We start from the raw sequence: 16,995 nt of genomic DNA on the forward strand, positions 1-16,995 counted from the left end.
AGTAAAGTTTTGGGGAGCAGGCCGCAGAGCAGGAAGAGGCCATGGAGTTTGAGGTACCTTTGAAGTGCACTCAGTCATTCAACAGGAGCCCCGTTTCTGCCCCAGCACTGCACTTAACAGTTATCAAGACACCCCATGCCTGCTGGGTCTCCTCCCCAGGAAATTTCGGGCAACTAAGAACTGTAACATCCTCCCAACTCATTTTGTCAATACAGGGATTTGGAAATATACCTCCAACTAGAGTGAAGAGCATTACTTCCCACAGAACACCTTCGAAAACCCGGAAAGAGGGTTCCCCCTGCTGGCCCTGTGAGAAATGACAAGCAACCTCTCGGCTCCCCGCTCCTCCCCGCTCCTCCCGGCTCCTCCCGGCTCCTCCCCGCTCCTCCCCGCTCCTCCCCGCTCCTCCCTGCTCACATTCCTCAGCTGGGTCAAATATTTAACCCCACTGCTCCAGGGTAGGAACGCAAATCTCAGGAAAGGAGTTTTATTTCCAAACCCCTAGGAAGGCATTAAAAATAATAAAGATATAAACCCAAACCAAACCCTAAAACAAAGACAGGCCTGTGCGGTGAGCCCAGGAGCAACCAGACAGGCAAGGACACAGGAGATGGGTGTCTCACTTAGCAGCCTGGGTCGGCATATCCACGTGACTAATCCAGGAAAGGGGACAGGGAACCAGAGATTTTCACCCAACCCATACCCATGTGGCCCTGGATGAGAGGAAGAGAAGATAGCAGTACAAGGGCAAAGACGGTACCAAGTCTGATCTCGGCACCCACTGTCCTGATCCCCAATAGCGCATACAGGTTACCCTGTATGCCTCAGGGATTGAGGTGGGGCGGGATCCTGCCGGTCACGGCCTCTGAAGGAAGGGGCAGGGCAGGCTGTATGGGGCGGAGTCAGAGCAGAACACAGTCTGACTCAGTCTTCGACCTCTGCCGCCGCTCCCCAGCTGGGCGTCCAGATGTGGCTCCTCTACCCTGTGTGAGATTTAGCAATCAGTTATCCAATAACCTTGGTAGAGGTCACAGGCATCGGGGTTCAACATCAAAGGTAGCACAGGTTATGGGGGGAAACTTTTCAGACCTGTTCAGAGACCATATGCATTCTCTACCAAGCCGGTCAGTGCCCCATGCAGAAACAGTAGGCACTCCATGCCTACCAGGAGAAGGGCAGGCTCACCGGGGGTGAAGGGGCCCTGGTCCGCACAGGTTGAACTGCCTGCTGTTGCTGGTACTCTTCTTGTTGAAGTTGCTGGGCCAGTTCCAGGTCACTGAGACCCAGCATGCCCTGTGGCTGCTGCTGCTGCTGCAGGGACAAGGCAATAAGGTAGTCCTAGAGAGAAAGCAAGTCAGGAATGGACTAAGACAGAAGGATAGAGATTCAGGCCAAACCTCCAAACCAAGTTTCCTTCAAATACTCCCTCTGGTAAAACACATTGTTAAGTAAGTTATCTGTGGTGCCTGAAAATCAGTCCCTTCCAAGCAAGAAGATGACTTCAGGGCAACGCGAAGAGGCTTGGGTGTTGGACAGCCTCCAGCCAATAGAATGCATAAAGGTCACTTAGAGGGTAGAGCTTCGGTGCCAATGGATTCTGCGCCATTCCAAAGGCCCCACACACCTGGTCTACCTGCAGTTGCTTCTCTGGAGAGCCACTCCCACCTTCTGCTCCATGGCTTTTGCCTAGGGAATGACTTAGGTGGAAGTCAGAGTCACAAAAGCAGCTGTCCCCATCCACGTTATGCAAGCTCTCCCACACCACCTGCTCCTCCTGTAGAAAACCTTGGTCAGTGACCAGTAGGTACAGGTGACTCTGCAAAAGACAGACAGCCAAGGCCAGAAGTTAGCTCAGTATTGGAGCAGGTGTCTGACAAGTACCCAGGTTCCCTAAGTCTGACCCCCCAGGACATCCGGCCTTACACACCCATCCCACAAGCTGAAAAGGACAGCAAACTGGTGGGTCAGGTAACAGAGAAGCAACTTACAGTCTACGTACTGACTGGAATTTGACACTGAGTATCCAGTATTTCCTAGATATCTGTGGCTACGGGGAGCAGGAAGGGACATCTGAACACAGATGGGTGTGCTATAGTTAAGGAACCCTTGGGGCTAGGGTATCACACCAGAGTCAGTTTTCTACAACCTTTCCTTGGCTTCTCTGTGTTTTCAGATGTGTATAAATACAAACCCTTTGAGAACCAGAAAACCTGGGCGTGGTGGTGCACCGCACCATCTTACCCTGGGAAATGTAGGCAGGAAGAGCAGAAGTTCAAGGCAAGGCCAGCGGTTGCAGTGCGAGTTCTAGGCCAGCTAGGGCTGTGTGATAGGCTGGGTGGGGGATGGGACGGAGGGAGGCAGAACCAGTGCTCTCCTCTCTCTTTTACCCCATTCCTAAAGAACTTCCGCTCCTAACCAGACTCCCGACTGCCCTTCTCTGGGAGAGGGTGAATTCTCCTGTCTCTTTGACTGTGGTTTATTCCTGAGGATCTGCTCTGGTCAGTGTCACTTTTAGGCAAATGCATTGAGAATGAATGCATTGTCACTCTCTTTTCCTGCATATATAAAGGCCTTTTAACTGGAGTCCCAGGGTAAAGATGGTGTGTAAGTCCCAGGGTGTAACCAGTTTGCACTCGACATGCATGTATCATGAGTTAGCAACAAACACTGTGGTAAACCACACGGACCTTGGTGGTTACTTGCTAGCATGGCTGAACCCACGTTATCCTGCCTGACACACTGACCCCAGGGAAAGAGGCCCAGGGAAATGACATGGTCCCTGCTCCCCGCCTCCAAAGTCCCCATCACCTTGTGCTTAGTCATCGTGCTAAAGTGGTTGTTTCGAAAAAAGACGCTAAGCTCGTCTTCCTTGGCAGTGGCTGTAAGCTCGCACAGGCCATGGTAAGTCAGCTGAGCTGCGGTGGTCTCCAGGAACTGCTCCGCAATCAAGCCTGCCACAAGGCACAAACCAGGAGGGACACGGCTTGAATCCAAACCAAATCAAAAGGGCTGGGCTCAAGCTGGTGAAGACCCGAGTTCAATCCTGGGCGTGGTATGCACGCCTTTAGTCCCAAGCCTGGCTAGTCAGAGGCAGGTAGATCTCTGCTTCATACAGCAATGCCAGCCTAGCCTGGCCCACATAGAGAGACCCTGCTTCAAAATAAAAATTAAAGTCCCCACGACCCCCAGCATAGCTCTCCAAAGCAAATAAAACAAAGTCCAAGATAAGGAGGTTTGTCCAAAAAGTCCTAGGGTGCTCTCCTGAGTCCCACTCTGCGAAGCCCCTTCCTCAGGCTGGAGCAGTTCAGTGTTAGGCTATATGCGTAGCATGTACAAGGCCCCAGATCTGATTCCCAGCAGTGCGCGCGCGCGCACACACACACACACACACACACACACACACACACAGTTGAAGCCAGGCTTGGCAATGCATGTCTGTAATCCTGACATTTGGATACTGGAGGCAGAGGATCAGAGGTTCATTTGGATACTAGAGGCAGAGGATCAGAGGTTCAAATTCATCCTCAGCTCCAAAGCCAGCCTGAGCTGAGAGACCCTGTTGTACCTCAGTCCTCAGAGTTGAGATAAAAACTCTCCCTAAAGCCTGGCTATTTATACATGTACCCAACACAGCAAGAGTGAAGTGCACATCTGTAACCTGGGCTCTCAGGAGGTTGATGCAGGAAGATCAGGAGTTTGAGACTAGCCTGGGCTATGTAGTGATTTCAGGGCTAGCCTGAACTACATGAATGAGACCTTATATCAAAAAGGAAAAAAAAGGTCTCTTTTTTTCTCTCTTATAACACAAAACAACCACAATAACACGCCTGCTTCACGGCCTTCCCTCCACGAGAGATCTACAAGGAAGTGGGCTATCAGCATTACCTTCTGTCACGAGGTTGGGGTCACTAGAGTGTTTACAGATGATGATCTTCTCTACTAGCTGGTTATAACTCAGTTTCCCAACAGCACTCACAGCCTCAGGACTCTGGGGAGTAGAATGGGGTGCAGCAAAAATACACTTTTTTTTAAAGGAAGGAAATGAACCAAACCCATTGGACTGTGGCTCTTATGATCAAAGATTCCTGAACTTTTGATGTCCAAAGACCTGATCTCATTTGTGTGTGATTTCCTTGTCCTGGGATGTGACTCCACCCAACACTACAATCCAAGGAATCCTGGATCAGTTCAATCTCCAAATCCTACCCCTCCTCCAACAAATCCAACCCTTTCCTTCCCAGATGCCCCACCCCGCCCCAAAACCCTGGCCAGGATGCGCCAGGGCCTCCCGCTCTCACCTGTGGATCCACGAGCCAGCCATGGTATAGAGGTACCCCCAACAAGTCAAAGATGCTGCACTCCGGTGTGTACTCGAAGTCTGAGACGCCTGTGAATCGCACATTGACGTCCAGGCCTGTGGCCAGTTTAGGGAGCACCGTCATTGCATCGCCCACATTCTGGTGGGAGAAAAGACAAGATGGTCTAGCCTTCCCTCCCTCACACCCACCATCCAGAAACAAATCAGCAGTCCCAGGTTTTCAGGTCTGTCTTTCTTACAAACCACTCATTTCACTCACCGCCTCTTACTCCAACCTCCCTTTTGTGAGACAGGGACTTACTACGTGGCCCTGGCTGTATTGAAACTCCCTCTGTAGACTAGGCTGGCCTGGAACTCACAGGCATCTACCTCTCTCTGCTTCCCAAGTAATTAAAGGCATACATCACTATACATCACTCCGCAGGGCTACCTTCATCCTCTATCTTATACAAAAATGAACATCTTTTTGTTTTCATGACAGATGTCGTTCTTCACTGAGAAGATACCAAGATGAGAAGTTAACCACAAAAGCTTCTCAGTAGGTCGAGTCCCCTGCAAGCCTGCAGACCCCATGTCTACTGCCCTTTAGCTTCAAGGGCTTCTCAATAGGTCCTGGGTCCCCTCGCAAGCCTGCAGACCCCATCCACTGCCCTCTTGCCTCACCTGCTGAAAGTTAAGTTGAAGGCCCTCAGACTTCTCTTGGGGTTTGATGGACAGAAGGCAGTTTCCTGTAAGACAGGAAACTCATCAGCCTACCCTAGCCTGCAAGTTGTCCCCAAAGCTTGGCTCCTCCTCTTCTGGGGGGTGGGTAATAGCACAGGACCTCAGATCTTTAAACTCCAATCCAGAGTATTCATTTCTCAGAGGAATAAATAGGTTTATAGAGGTGTAGGACCCATCTAATTTAATGTCTATAGACACAGTGCTTGCCTGGGATGGTCAAGGCCTACGTCTGATCCCCACACCAGGAATCGTGGCGGGAGGGGTAGTGACTCTAGGCAGAACTGGGGCTTAACTGAAAGATCCTCAACCTTTGATCTTTGCTTTTTACACTCCAGCTTTACGGGAAAGACGCAGGGTCTTCCTTACCCTCAATCTCACATCAGAGCTCCAAAGGAGAGACCTTTACCACATCACTCACCAAGATGTGTCAGGAGCTCGTCTGATGTGATCACTTCCTTCTGAGGCGGCAGCTTTACCTGAAGAGAGACGGGTGGTCATAAGTGAGCTTTCACTACCAGCAGTGAAGGAGGAACATGCAGCGAGAGGGGGGTCCAAGCTAGGCACGGTGGCTCACCACTGTAGTCCCAGTATAGAGAAGGCAGAGGCAGGAGGAGTGAGGCCAGCCTGGTCTACAGTGTAAGACCTTGTCTCAAAACCTCAGGAGCTGGTGCCGCACATCTTTAATCCCAGCACTGGGAGGCAGGTGGACCTTTATGAGTCTGAGGCCAGCCTGGCCTACAGAGTGAGTTCCAAGCCAATCCAGGTTACAAAGTGAGACAAAAACCAAAACAAACAAAGGAAACAAGGAAGACAGAGACAGGAGAGAGATGGGTGTTGTGGGATATTTGATTACACTGTGAACCCCAAGATTGTGTTGTTCACTGGAAAAACCTGTTTCTAGTTGTGGTGCGGCTCACACATTTTTTTTTTTTGGGTTCTTTTTTTTTTTTTTTTTTTTTTTCGAGCTGGGGACCTGAACCCAGGGCCTTTCGCTCCCTAGGCAAGCGCTCTACCACTGAGCTAAATCCCAGCCCCGGGCTCACATTTTAAGCCAAGAGGTTTCTGCTTGAATACTGTAAACAGGATTAAACAAAGCCAACCATAGGTCAAGGGGTGGAGCAAGCAGCCAGCTGACAGGAAGTGAATATAGGATTAAGGAAAAGCCATGGAAAGTAAGAGGGAGTCAGGATGGATAGCGATGAGCGGGAAGTGGGAGGGAAGGACATGCAGTTTGAAGGAAGGCTACGAGGCAGTAGGAGAGAGGGGCACTGCTGCTGGGACATCAGCTTAGGAGGGGGTCACTTGGGAGCTTTCTCTGCTTCTCTGCTGCTTCCACCCGAGCATCCAGTTCCCCAGTCTTCATTGGTAAAATCCAATGATTGAGATTTTTGTTAAAAACAACAACAATCTAATGGTAGAACAGAATGGGGAGAAAGGGGCTTAAAGCTTAAAGCTGGGGGGAGGGAAGAAACAGAGATACTGCCCGGTATTCCCAGAGTGAGAGAGTAGGGAAGACAGGGGCACACCTAAGAGTGACCTGGAAATTTAAAACTGGCTTGAGTGAAATCAGAATGGAGGAGGTGGGTCCTAGAAGAATAGTACCAGTGTTTCCCACCCCAGAAACAAAGGTGAAACCATTTTATGTGACTTAGAATAATGTAATTCTTGCAAGATACAGAGCCAGTTTCAAGGCAGGCTGTGATATACTAATGAGCCAGCCTCTGACAGCCCTGACTTCTCAGTGAATAGCACAAAACTATTATCAGAATAATAAGAACTTGGAACTTTGAAGGTGGTTCCTAGGACCACACTGCTACACTCCAGGACAATCTCAAGGCTCTGCGTTGATGCCCTTTTACAAGAGAACTTCGACAAGAGACTGGCCCTTGTGTGACTCTGGCTTCAGTGACCCTCAAGTTTCCAGCACCCATGGCCAGTTTACATAGGTCTACCTATCAGCACTGGCTTCTGGCCTGCTGGCCAATGCTCTCGAGAACCTTCTGGGACTTCTCACAGTGCCACCCTCCTGGTCTAGCCCAGAACCACATCACGTCTGATATGGGTTGGAAAAAAAAACCCCAAAGTGTTCCTACTGGAGAGGATTTCCTAGTAGATCCTGGAACATAGTTTGCCTAACCATTCTCTGCTTGGTAAGATGTCTATGTCTTCACACATGCACACGCACGCACACGGACCAGAGTGAGTCAAGGCAGGCAGAACATTAGAACAGCCCAGAACCTGCCCAGCTTAGGTTTGCTGTGTGTAATAAAAATACCAGGTCTTCGTGTCTTTATTTCGGACCTAAAACAGGCTAGAGCAGGTGTAGAAATGTCTAGCAGTTATTTGAGAACAAAGGGGGTTTAGAAACCCCCTGAAGAATTACTTTTAAAGCGGCCTTTGTATAGCACGACGTTGTGAGGAATGTCTACGTGAGTAAACCAAGCGTCTCTGAAAGGCAAATCTGTGAACATTTTACTTGCCCGCACCTTACACTCTTTGACTTACCTTCCACTGCAGAAAGAGGATGTTCATGATGGCCAGGAGAGGACAAGGACCATTGCTGCTCTGGGTGATGATGGGGGTCCGTTCTCCCTTCCAGGGGATCCACTTGACACAGTAGAAATCTAGATCAGGCTGTTGGATCCTGGGGGACTGGGGAAGCTGCTGCGGCCTGGAACACGCCTCTGTTGTCTCTACCTCAGATGGTATCCCACAAGCTGGCCCAGGAGGACTTGAACTAGCTTCAGGAGGAGGACACTCAAGATTTCCCCCATCCTGGACTGGTGGCAAAGTTTGGTCTCCTGACTTCTGTTTTCCTGCTTCCCCATGAGCATCTGCACCGTCCTTGTCCTGAGGATGCTTCTCTGGTGCAGCATCTGCACTGTCCTTGTCCTGAGGATGCTTTTCTGGTCCAGACAGGGCCTCGTGCTTTTCAGATTCAACAGTTTCTGCACTATTGGTCTTACTAGGGGCCGGGCACTCAGCCTGAGGTTGTTCCATAGTGGGTACAGAGTCAGCTGAGGGGAATGAAGTTGCTCTGTGACCTCAGAGACCTTGCCTAGGGCTATTCTAGTGTGCAGAAGAGAGACCTGGCCAATAAGGTCATTGAATTACAGAGCAAAGGAAACAAGAAAAGACAAAGTGAACCGGGTAGGCCACTCTGGCTCTAGATTAAGTTTTTCTCAGTATAAACAGGTATCAGCTGATTCCAAACCTCTGACTTGCTGTGACCAGATGGGGCTCCCTGGACTTAGGTTTCCAGTCTCGGAAAGGATGGAAGATACTGGGTGGAACTGGTTTCTTCCCTGAAACAGAAAATGATAGAGAATGAGGAAAAGACAGAGAGGTCTACAGAAATGGCTCAGAGCACTGGTCGTTCTTCCAGAGGCAATTTCTAGCACCCACAGGACCCCTCACAACCACCTGTAACCCCATGTCCAGGGGATCTCCTACCATAGACACATAGGCAAAATACGCACACAAAATAGAATAAAACATTTTTTTTAGAAAAGACAGAACATAAAGGTTAAGTGCAAAGCCCAGAAGGATGATGGAGTAGCTTCCCAAGCAAACAAACCAGTAGTAAACAAAACCAAACAACCCTTATGGTTATTAACAGGGTGATATTTAGGCCGCCTTGTTAAAGGCATCCTGTCAGCTACAGACAACAAACATTGTCCCCTCCCAGAACATTCTGAGCACATAGCTGGTGTCCTTAGGGACAAGCTACCTTTGTCCTGCTAACCCCAGGGACCAGAGAATAGTTGCCATATGGTTGGTAGATGAAGATATAAAAAAGTAACACCATGTTCTTAAATTTTGTGCCAAGCTGGTAAGGGAGAAGAAATCTTTTTCCTCCAAGGACTCTGAATTTTTTTTTTTAAAGATTTATTTATTGTATATAAGTACACTGTAGCTGTCTTCAGACACCAGAAGAGGGCATCAGATCCAATTACAGATGGCTGTGAGCCACCATGTGGTTGCTGGGAATTGAACTCAGGACCTCTGGAAGAGCAGTAAGTGCTCTTAACCGCTGAGCCATCTCTCCAGCCCCAGGACTCTGAATTTATTTAATTATTGAGACAAGGTCTTATTATGTAGGTAAGGCTGGTTTATGTAGACCAGGCTAGCCCCAAATTCAGATCCACTTGCCTGCCTCCTGAGTGCTATAATTAAAAAGTGGGTGCCACCATGCCAGCCGGTGGCCTAGAATTCTTGGTGATGCTCCAACTTCAGTCACCCATGTGCTGATATTGGAGGCCCTGGAGGCCACACAAGACCAGGTTGAACCTCACACAATACCAAACCAGTCACAGCAAAAAGGTTAGGGAGGGGCTTCCTGTCAAGGAAAGGAAATGCAGTTTTTCATGGGACTTGAATCAGTGTCAGATAAGCAACTTTGTTACCTGGGCATCCCTGAAAGGATTGAGAATCTTCTAAAGCGGGGGGTTCTCAACGTTCCTAACGCTTCGACCCTTTAATACAGTCCCTCATGTTGTGGTGACCCCAACCATAAAATTATTTTCATTGCTAGTTCATAACTGTCATTTGCTAGTGTTAGGAGTCATAAGGTTATATTTGTGTTTTTCTATAGTCTTAGGTGGGTGGTCAACAATTCCATAGGGGTCCCAACCCACAGGTCGAGAACCACTGTTCTAAAGAGACACTTCATGCCCTTCATTCATCTCACTGTCAATCTGACCATTGAAACAATGGATCCCAAGGAATCCATTGGGATTCCCCCAAGAATCTCAAGCCTGGAGGAGAAAAACACTGTTCGAGCCAGAGAGGAGGTTGTATCCAGGAAAAGACTTCAATAGCATTCTAACAACTTGTCTAACAACCTTGCAGGCGAGGCTAAGGCCCAAACAACCCAAGTGGATGACGGGCAGACCACACCTTGACCAGCCCTAGGCAGTTTAGCTGTGCAGAAAGCATGCTCTCTCCTGAAACTTTACCCTTCATTTAGGACTGTGAAGATAGACTTAGGATGTCACCAAATCTCTTTGTCGCTAATCCTAATGTGGCCACATTGAATAAATTTCTGCTTTTTTTTTTCTACCTTTCACTATGATTATTTTAATTTTATTATATTTACCTAGTGTGTGTACACACCTGGAGGCCAGAAGGAAACTTTCAAGTTCGTTCTGTCTTTCCACCACTGGAACCTGGGGCTCAAGCTCGGGTCATCAGGCAGCTAGAGCCTTGGCCACCTCACTGGCTGGCCCTGTGTCCACCAGTTCAGCTCCTTTAGTTGGCGTATTGAAGACAAGAAGCTAAACTTGGCTTGTTAGGGCTGCCCGAGGCACAGGTTCTAATCCTACTACCGGTAACAGCGTTAGTTAGGGGGCACGCAAAAGACTCTCCACAGTTCTTCCTCTGGAAGCACTCACCAGCTAGAGGTGACAACTTCACATCCCATTTGTTTCCTGCAGTGCTTGTGCCCAGAGATTGTCTCCTGTTCGATGTTATATGGAGTGGGAAACTGCTGCTCACTGATTTACATTAAAGTACCCCAGGAGAGGTGGCTCAGCGGTTGAGGCACCCAGTACTCTTCCAGAGGATCACGGTTCAATTCCCAGGGAAGCTGCTGTCCTCTTCCGGCTTCCATGGGCGACAAGCACACTCGACACACACACAGAGGCAAGCACTCCTGAGTGTGTAAGCATACCTCCACCAGGTGTGTATAGTGACAAAGACGGTTCCTGTTAGCTACTAAGGAGGTCCAGATAGGACTGCAGATGCCTCTGGAAATCTCCCTTGCTCCTCCTTCTTCCCCTCCCTGCTCACTAACAGAACACACACCCATTCTGGGGTATAACCTAGCAGGACATGTGCTTAACACATGCAAGGCCCTGGGTTTGATCTCCAGCACCATTACAGAAATAAAGCCAGGAGAAATTAAAATCAATTAGAATCTTTTTCTCTCAGACTGGTACCACAGGGCACAGTGGCACACACCTTTAATTCCAGCACTTGTGGGCAGAGACAGGCAGATCTGATTGCCTGCTTTCTTCTTGCAAACTGTCAAGACTTGGGGCTTCTGACAAGGCCTTCAGGAGTGTCAGCTGGGTGTGGTGTTTCAGGCCTTCCAATCCCTATTACTCAGGGGACTTGAGGCAGGAGGACCTTGAGTTCAAGGTCTGCCTGGGCTCCAGCGAAACATTGGAGTTACTGAAATAACATAAATATAGTAAATTGGTCATTCTCCTTACTCAAATATAATTTGTGCTAGCTGCAGGTAATTTATATTTTGTTAATTTAGACTTAGAGTAGCAAAAATTACTTGGAAGTGGCCTTCCACTCTCCGCCCCCTCTCTCCACATCTCTTGCCCTCCCATGGCACTTAGAGTGAACCTTGAAGCAGAGGCCATGCCTGGAAAATATTAAAAGGCCTAAAGACAAGCGCGGCTTATTTTCTACCCCAGGCTAGAAATAATCAATAATTAAGTGGGGGTTGGGAAAGTTAGCTGGCCAAAGAAAGGAACGACCAGAAACCACGGGCGGGGCTGGGGAGTGGGGTCTCAGTGAAAGGGACAGCGGTGGGGTGCGAAGAGCAACATAGGACTCCACCTTGCAAGGCCCACTCCTGGTGGGAAGGGCACTGCCTATTTCAGAGAAGGAAAGCATGGGGGGGAGGGTACTCAAACAAACGCGGGGTGGGGGCGGGGTGTTCAGCCCTGTCCCTCTTTTTCTTCCGTCCAAATCTACACTTCCTTTCTTCCTGGAATTACCTATGGTGACCGGTGAGGGAGTCAAATCACTCTGGTCCTTTCCTAGTCAGCAGCAGCTACTATTTACACACTGGGGAAAGCGTATTAAAGAGGTATGCACTTAAAGACATCACACGCCCTCAGGACCCTTCTCCCCTCAAGTCCTTTACTGGTATTACCCAATCTTCTCGGCTGAATGCAATTCTTCATGCCAACATGCTTTGAGATTCCTCTAGAATAAGGCAAACCCTGCAATTCTTGCTCTCTAGGAGAGGGAGACGGTTTGGGTTTGTTTATAATGGGGAAATGAAGAGAACGCATCTTTTTCACTGCTCCATCTCTTACTGCTCCGGGTGCCTGGGATCCTGTAAGCGACCCAGGCTTAGAGAGCACAGATGGGACATCAGGTGTCAACTTTCCCCAGAGAGGGTGGGGAGAGCTGCGAGACGAGGTGGAGAGGATAGTTTGAAAACAAAGTTTTTACCTCAAAGAGGTGGATGAGGTTCCGGCACTAGGAGAGGACTCAACTCTGGCGGTTCGACGCGGGAGGAGGGGACATCGTTGGGGGGCGCCGACTGCGCCAGCTGCCTCCCAGCTGTCAGCCCCGGCGCTTACACGGCTTGACACGGGTTTACTCTCGCGGCGTCCAGCCTGGGTCGCGGCCACTTCCGGACTCACGCTCAACACCCGGGGTGTCAGAGCAGGGTTGGGGGCGAGGACAAGCAGAGCTCAGCCTAGGCGATCCCCCACGGCTTTCAGAGTCTTTAAGATTCCCAAGTGAGCGAGCCTCCGGCGTGCGCTCCAGGCCCTGCCTACAAACTGGCTTTCAAAGGAAGTTTGTGGGTTTTCTTTTTCTTCTCTCTCTCCCTCTTTCCCTCAGGTCCGGACAAAGACAAATTAGCCAAGGACGCAGTCCCTGGAGGAGGAGGGGCCTGCTCAGCCACCGAGGATTTCCATCAGGGCTGTCTGAGTCGGTCAGCAGCCCGGTGAGCCGCAGAAAGGAAGAGAGAAAAACAACAGACCCTTTCTCTTCCCTCCGCCTGCCGCGGGAAGGGACGGAGCGCGTGTGCCTCTCTGGTGAGAACCGGGAAAAGCAGGCGGCCTGGCAGAGCCGGGAGGAGCAGGGCGGGACAGCAGCAGCTGATTAGACCTCCCTGGATGCCGGCCGGCCGCAGCCCTCTACTCTGGAGCTAAGGAAGCAGGGCGGAAGAGCGTTGTGTTTGCAATATTTACTCGTTTAATAGCAAAGAAAATTCCCACTCCTATTTTTCTGGAGCCCCCTGAGCACCTTTCCAAGGCTTCCCTTCCTCCCTATATGTTTTTTAAAGGCTAGGAATGAAATTAGTTTAACTGTGTACCTGGTCGAGGGTGAGGAAGACGCTCTTCTGCCCCTTCTCACTTGCCTGAGAAGCAGGAAAATCTGGGGATAGATTAAAAGATGAGGGAACATGTTGTGATGAAGGGACATTTTTTCCCCCAGTAGTCTGCCCTGGGATATACAAGTGGCAGTTAAGGGATGTTGGAATCTAGCCTTACGTTCTGAAGGCTTCTTTAAACTCTATTGATGTGACGGCCAAAGGATAAGGCTTCAATCAACTCCGAAAGCTGAGAGAACAGTTGCAACAGAGACCCAGGAAGCAAAGTCACGGTTGCAACACTCCAAGAACGGTATGAGGAGATATTTGCTCAGGCTGTAGGAGGAGAAAGGCTATGAAGAAGCAGGAAGAGTTGGCACGACTGTAGGTTTTAAGAAGACAAGTCAAAGATTATGGTAATCTTTTCCTAGCGTGAACAAACACACTGATCACGATATGTCAGTTTGGTAAAAGGGAGAATTAAAAAAAGAAAAGAAAAACAAGCAAAGAAAACACCTAACAAGGGAAGCTGTTTTAATAAATAATATATACAGCGATGTTGTAATTTGAAGTCCCAACCAAGCGAGGCCTGTGAATCCAGTATTCAGAAAGCTGAGCAGAAAGATTACAATTCCAGACTAACTTGGGCTACATAACAAGAATTTGTATTAAAAAAAAAATTAAGAGATTAATTTACATTAATCTCAAACAGATGTTCGGTGTGATATATGAAAAGATACTATACTTTGTCCTATCTGCAAATTCAGATGCCATAAAGGCGAGTTATTGTGACACATACACAATTTGTATGTCATAGCACTCAGAAAACTGCAAACTTGGTGGTGGTGGTGGTGGTGGTGGGAAAAGCCACGATCTTTTGGACTACATTTCCCAGGAGGCACCGCGATATGCTCCTCCTTGACCTCCCATGAGCCTTTGGGCTCAGAACCCAGCCTCCGCCGCTGGGGGAGGGGTAACGCCGGACTCCCGGAGTGCCGGATTACGCACTTCCTCCTGGGTTCGGAGGCCGAACCCTTTAGTGGCGGGTTCGAGTCCCGCCCCTTGACTCTCGGCTCTAGACCCTGAGTCTGGGGCGGGGTACATTCGGCCGAGTTACCTCTCCTCGCTGAGGGGCAACGGCACACCTCCGGCTTCACCATGGAGGACTACTTGCAGGACTGTCGAGCCGCTTTGCAGGTAACGGGTCTCAGTCCGTGACCGAAAGGAATGCAGCGTGGGGTCGGGGAAGGACGAAGGTGTGGGATCTGGGGAGCCCGGACAGTCGGTGTGGAGGGATCACAGAGGTGAACGCGGGGGAGCTGGAGGACCAAACCCTTCGCCCATGGGCGGGAGAGCCTGGAGAAAGGAGTCTTCGTTCGCTTGAGTCGGGTCCTTAAGCGGGACCTGTGCGACAGCCGCCAGCCGCGCCCGGCGAGGTGTGTCTGTCCTTCTCTCCCCGCCCCTCAGTTTCCCTCCCGCAAGCCCGACTTCAGCCCTCTGGCCTCCAGGTAAACCTCTGGGAGCGGAGGGCACCTGGGTGCACGGCTTTACTGCCTCTGAATGGCGACTTGCCTTTTTTTTTCTAGGTAGAGGCGGTCGTGGTGTTTTACTTTAAACCTCTGGTTTTATGCTAGACATACAGAATAATGCATCAGGATATATGTTGACCCACAACTTACATTCCTTTGCTTCCAGCGTTTTCCATTAGTCTTAATGCACGCGCGTGTACACACACACACACACACACACACACACACACACACACACACACACACACCCGTAAAAATACCCCCTTCTTGGTAAGAGATAAACACAAAGTGTGTTTGGAATCTAAACCATAAGCACGGCCCTGAATTCTTTGTAGCTTATTTTTGGTGTTTCCTGAGCCCGCTGGACTCACCCAGCTGTGTTGACAGGCTGCGCGGCATTAGGTCGCTATTCCCATTAGAGGCTCCAAGTCACTTGGCCCCTACTGTGAGTTTCTCTGCCCCTGAAGAAACGAAGACAGATATCTTCCTTTAAAATAACTTAGCTCGGTGTTGTAGCCACATGCTTCTAGTTCCAACACTTGGGAGGAGGCTGAGGATTTACCAGTTCAGGCCAGCTCTGGGCTGGAAGACAAAAATCAAAACCAAAAATCCCTTAAAAACAACAACAAAAATAGAACAAACCAGTCCTCTGGGCAATAGACTCTGTTCTTTAACAGAGCCTGAAAGTCACGTCAGTCTGCTGTATATTCAGCTTCGTGGACAAACGGATATTCTCAATTTGAATTTAGGGTGAGGTTCAACTTGATGCCAGCTACACTAAAATTTTCCCTTTGAAAAATATCTGGCTAGGCATGGTGCTGCAAATCTGTAATCTTAGCCCTGGGTAGGTTGAGGCAAAAGGGTTATTAGCTAACGTGCAGCCTGGGCTACATACTAGGTTGGGACAGGCCTGGGTGCCATGGTGAGACCCTCTCTTCATACCCCCCCTGAGGAAAAAGAACCACCATGCTGGGGTGGCGGTTATTTTAATACATAGAGCAGTTTGAACCAGTTCTCATTGGTTACTACTTTTCTTGTGGGCTTCTCTTGTCTCCACCCACCTGGTGCTAGTTGAGAATTGTGTGGCATCACACTTTGCCTAAGGTCTACATAGTTTACTTTATAGTGTGTTTGTTTTCGAGATGGTCTTATATAGCCCAGGCTGGTCTTGATGTCCCAATGTAGCTGAGGTTGAGCTTGAACTTCTAGTCCTTCCGTTTCTGCTTTCTAGGTGTTGTGATTATAGGAGTCTCCAGCGATGCCCAGCTTGGCTATCTTTTTTATTATTTTACTTTATTTATATGAGACTGGGTCTCACTATGTAGTAGCCATGGCTGGCTTGGAACTATGTAGATCAGACCAGTCTCAACTCAGAGATCTACCTGCCTCTGCCTTCCAAGTGCTGGGATTAAAAGCCCTTGAAAATGTTTTTTGCTGTTGTTTATGTGTGTAGGTATTTGTACATTTAAGCTCGGTGCCCGTGGACTGCAGAAGAGGATACTGGATTCTCTGGAACTGGAGTTGCAGGTGGTTGTGGGTCACCAGATGTGGGTGCTAAGTCCATTGTAAGATCAGTATGAATTACTAAGCTCTGAGACATTTCTCTGACTCTGAACAAATTGTTGAACTTTTATTTATTTATTTATTTATTTATTTATTTATTTATTTATTTAGTGGAGTGTTGGGAACCACATCCATGCAGTAGAACATGTGGAGGTCAGAGGAGACTTTCACCACGCTCTCTTCCACCAAGCACGTCTTCTCAGCAATCAAACTTCCGTTATTTTGTTTGAGCTTGGAAAAAAAAAACCAATAACAACAAAACACACACACACATACACACATCCTCAAAGACAATAACAAAAATAGAACAAATCCTCTACATAATAAATTGTTCCTTAACAGACCCTGAAAGTCACCTAAGTCTGCTGTAGATTCAACTGTGTGGCTGAACGAATATTCTCAATTTGAATTCAGGGTGAGGTAACAAATGCATGTTTCTGCTGAACCATCTCATCCTGTCCGCCTCTCCCATTCTTTCTGCTCTTCCAGAGGTCCTGAGTTCAATTCCCAGCAACCACACAGTGGCTCACAACCATCTATAATGGGATCTGATGCCCTCTTTTGGTGTGCAGACATATATGCAGGCAGATTGGTGGTATATACATAATAAATAAATTTTTTTAAAAAAATGGGTTTTTCATCTTCACACACACACACACACACACACACACACACACACACAATTACTTAGGGGCTAAAAAGATGGCTCATCCCTTAAAAGGGCTTACTGTTCTTGCAAAGGACCAAATTCTATTTCAAGCACCTATACTGGATTGCTCACAACCTCCTATAAT

The 16,995-nt window shown here is 48.8% G+C and overlaps 2 protein-coding genes across 3 annotated transcripts in view; one reads left to right on the forward strand and one right to left on the reverse strand.

Moving 5' to 3' along the window:
* Positions 1 to 471: 471 nt before the first annotated feature.
* Positions 472 to 14,540, reverse strand: Mindy1 (MINDY lysine 48 deubiquitinase 1). Its single transcript, XM_032897750.1, has 13 exons — positions 14,227 to 14,540; positions 13,291 to 13,445; positions 13,113 to 13,174; positions 12,239 to 12,944; positions 7,547 to 8,346; positions 5,460 to 5,517; positions 4,982 to 5,046; positions 4,299 to 4,457; positions 3,886 to 3,988; positions 2,809 to 2,951; positions 1,625 to 1,816; positions 1,186 to 1,338; positions 472 to 983 (listed from the first exon to the last, which is right to left on the reverse strand). The coding sequence occupies exons 5-13, from the start codon at positions 8,039 to 8,041 to the stop codon at positions 903 to 905; spliced, it is 1,449 nt and encodes a 482-aa protein (XP_032753641.1). The 5' UTR covers positions 8,042 to 8,346; positions 12,239 to 12,944; positions 13,113 to 13,174; positions 13,291 to 13,445; positions 14,227 to 14,540; the 3' UTR covers positions 472 to 902.
* Prune1 (prune exopolyphosphatase 1) overlaps positions 14,012 to 16,995 on the forward strand; it is a 28,665-nt gene continuing 25,681 nt past the window's right edge. Inside the window, exon 1 of one of the 2 annotated variants that reach the window (XM_032897751.1) lies at positions 14,012 to 14,306. In XM_032897751.1, the coding sequence (XP_032753642.1) occupies positions 14,268 to 14,306 (39 nt within the window). In that variant the 5' untranslated portion in view covers positions 14,012 to 14,267. The remainder of the gene's footprint in view (positions 14,307 to 16,995) is intronic. The other variant, XM_032897752.1, reaches the window with a different exon arrangement.

The sequence above is a fragment of the Rattus rattus genome, chromosome 3, assembly GCF_011064425.1.
Source record: "Rattus rattus isolate New Zealand chromosome 3, Rrattus_CSIRO_v1, whole genome shotgun sequence".
In the NCBI taxonomy this organism is placed as follows: domain Eukaryota; kingdom Metazoa; phylum Chordata; class Mammalia; order Rodentia; family Muridae; genus Rattus; species Rattus rattus.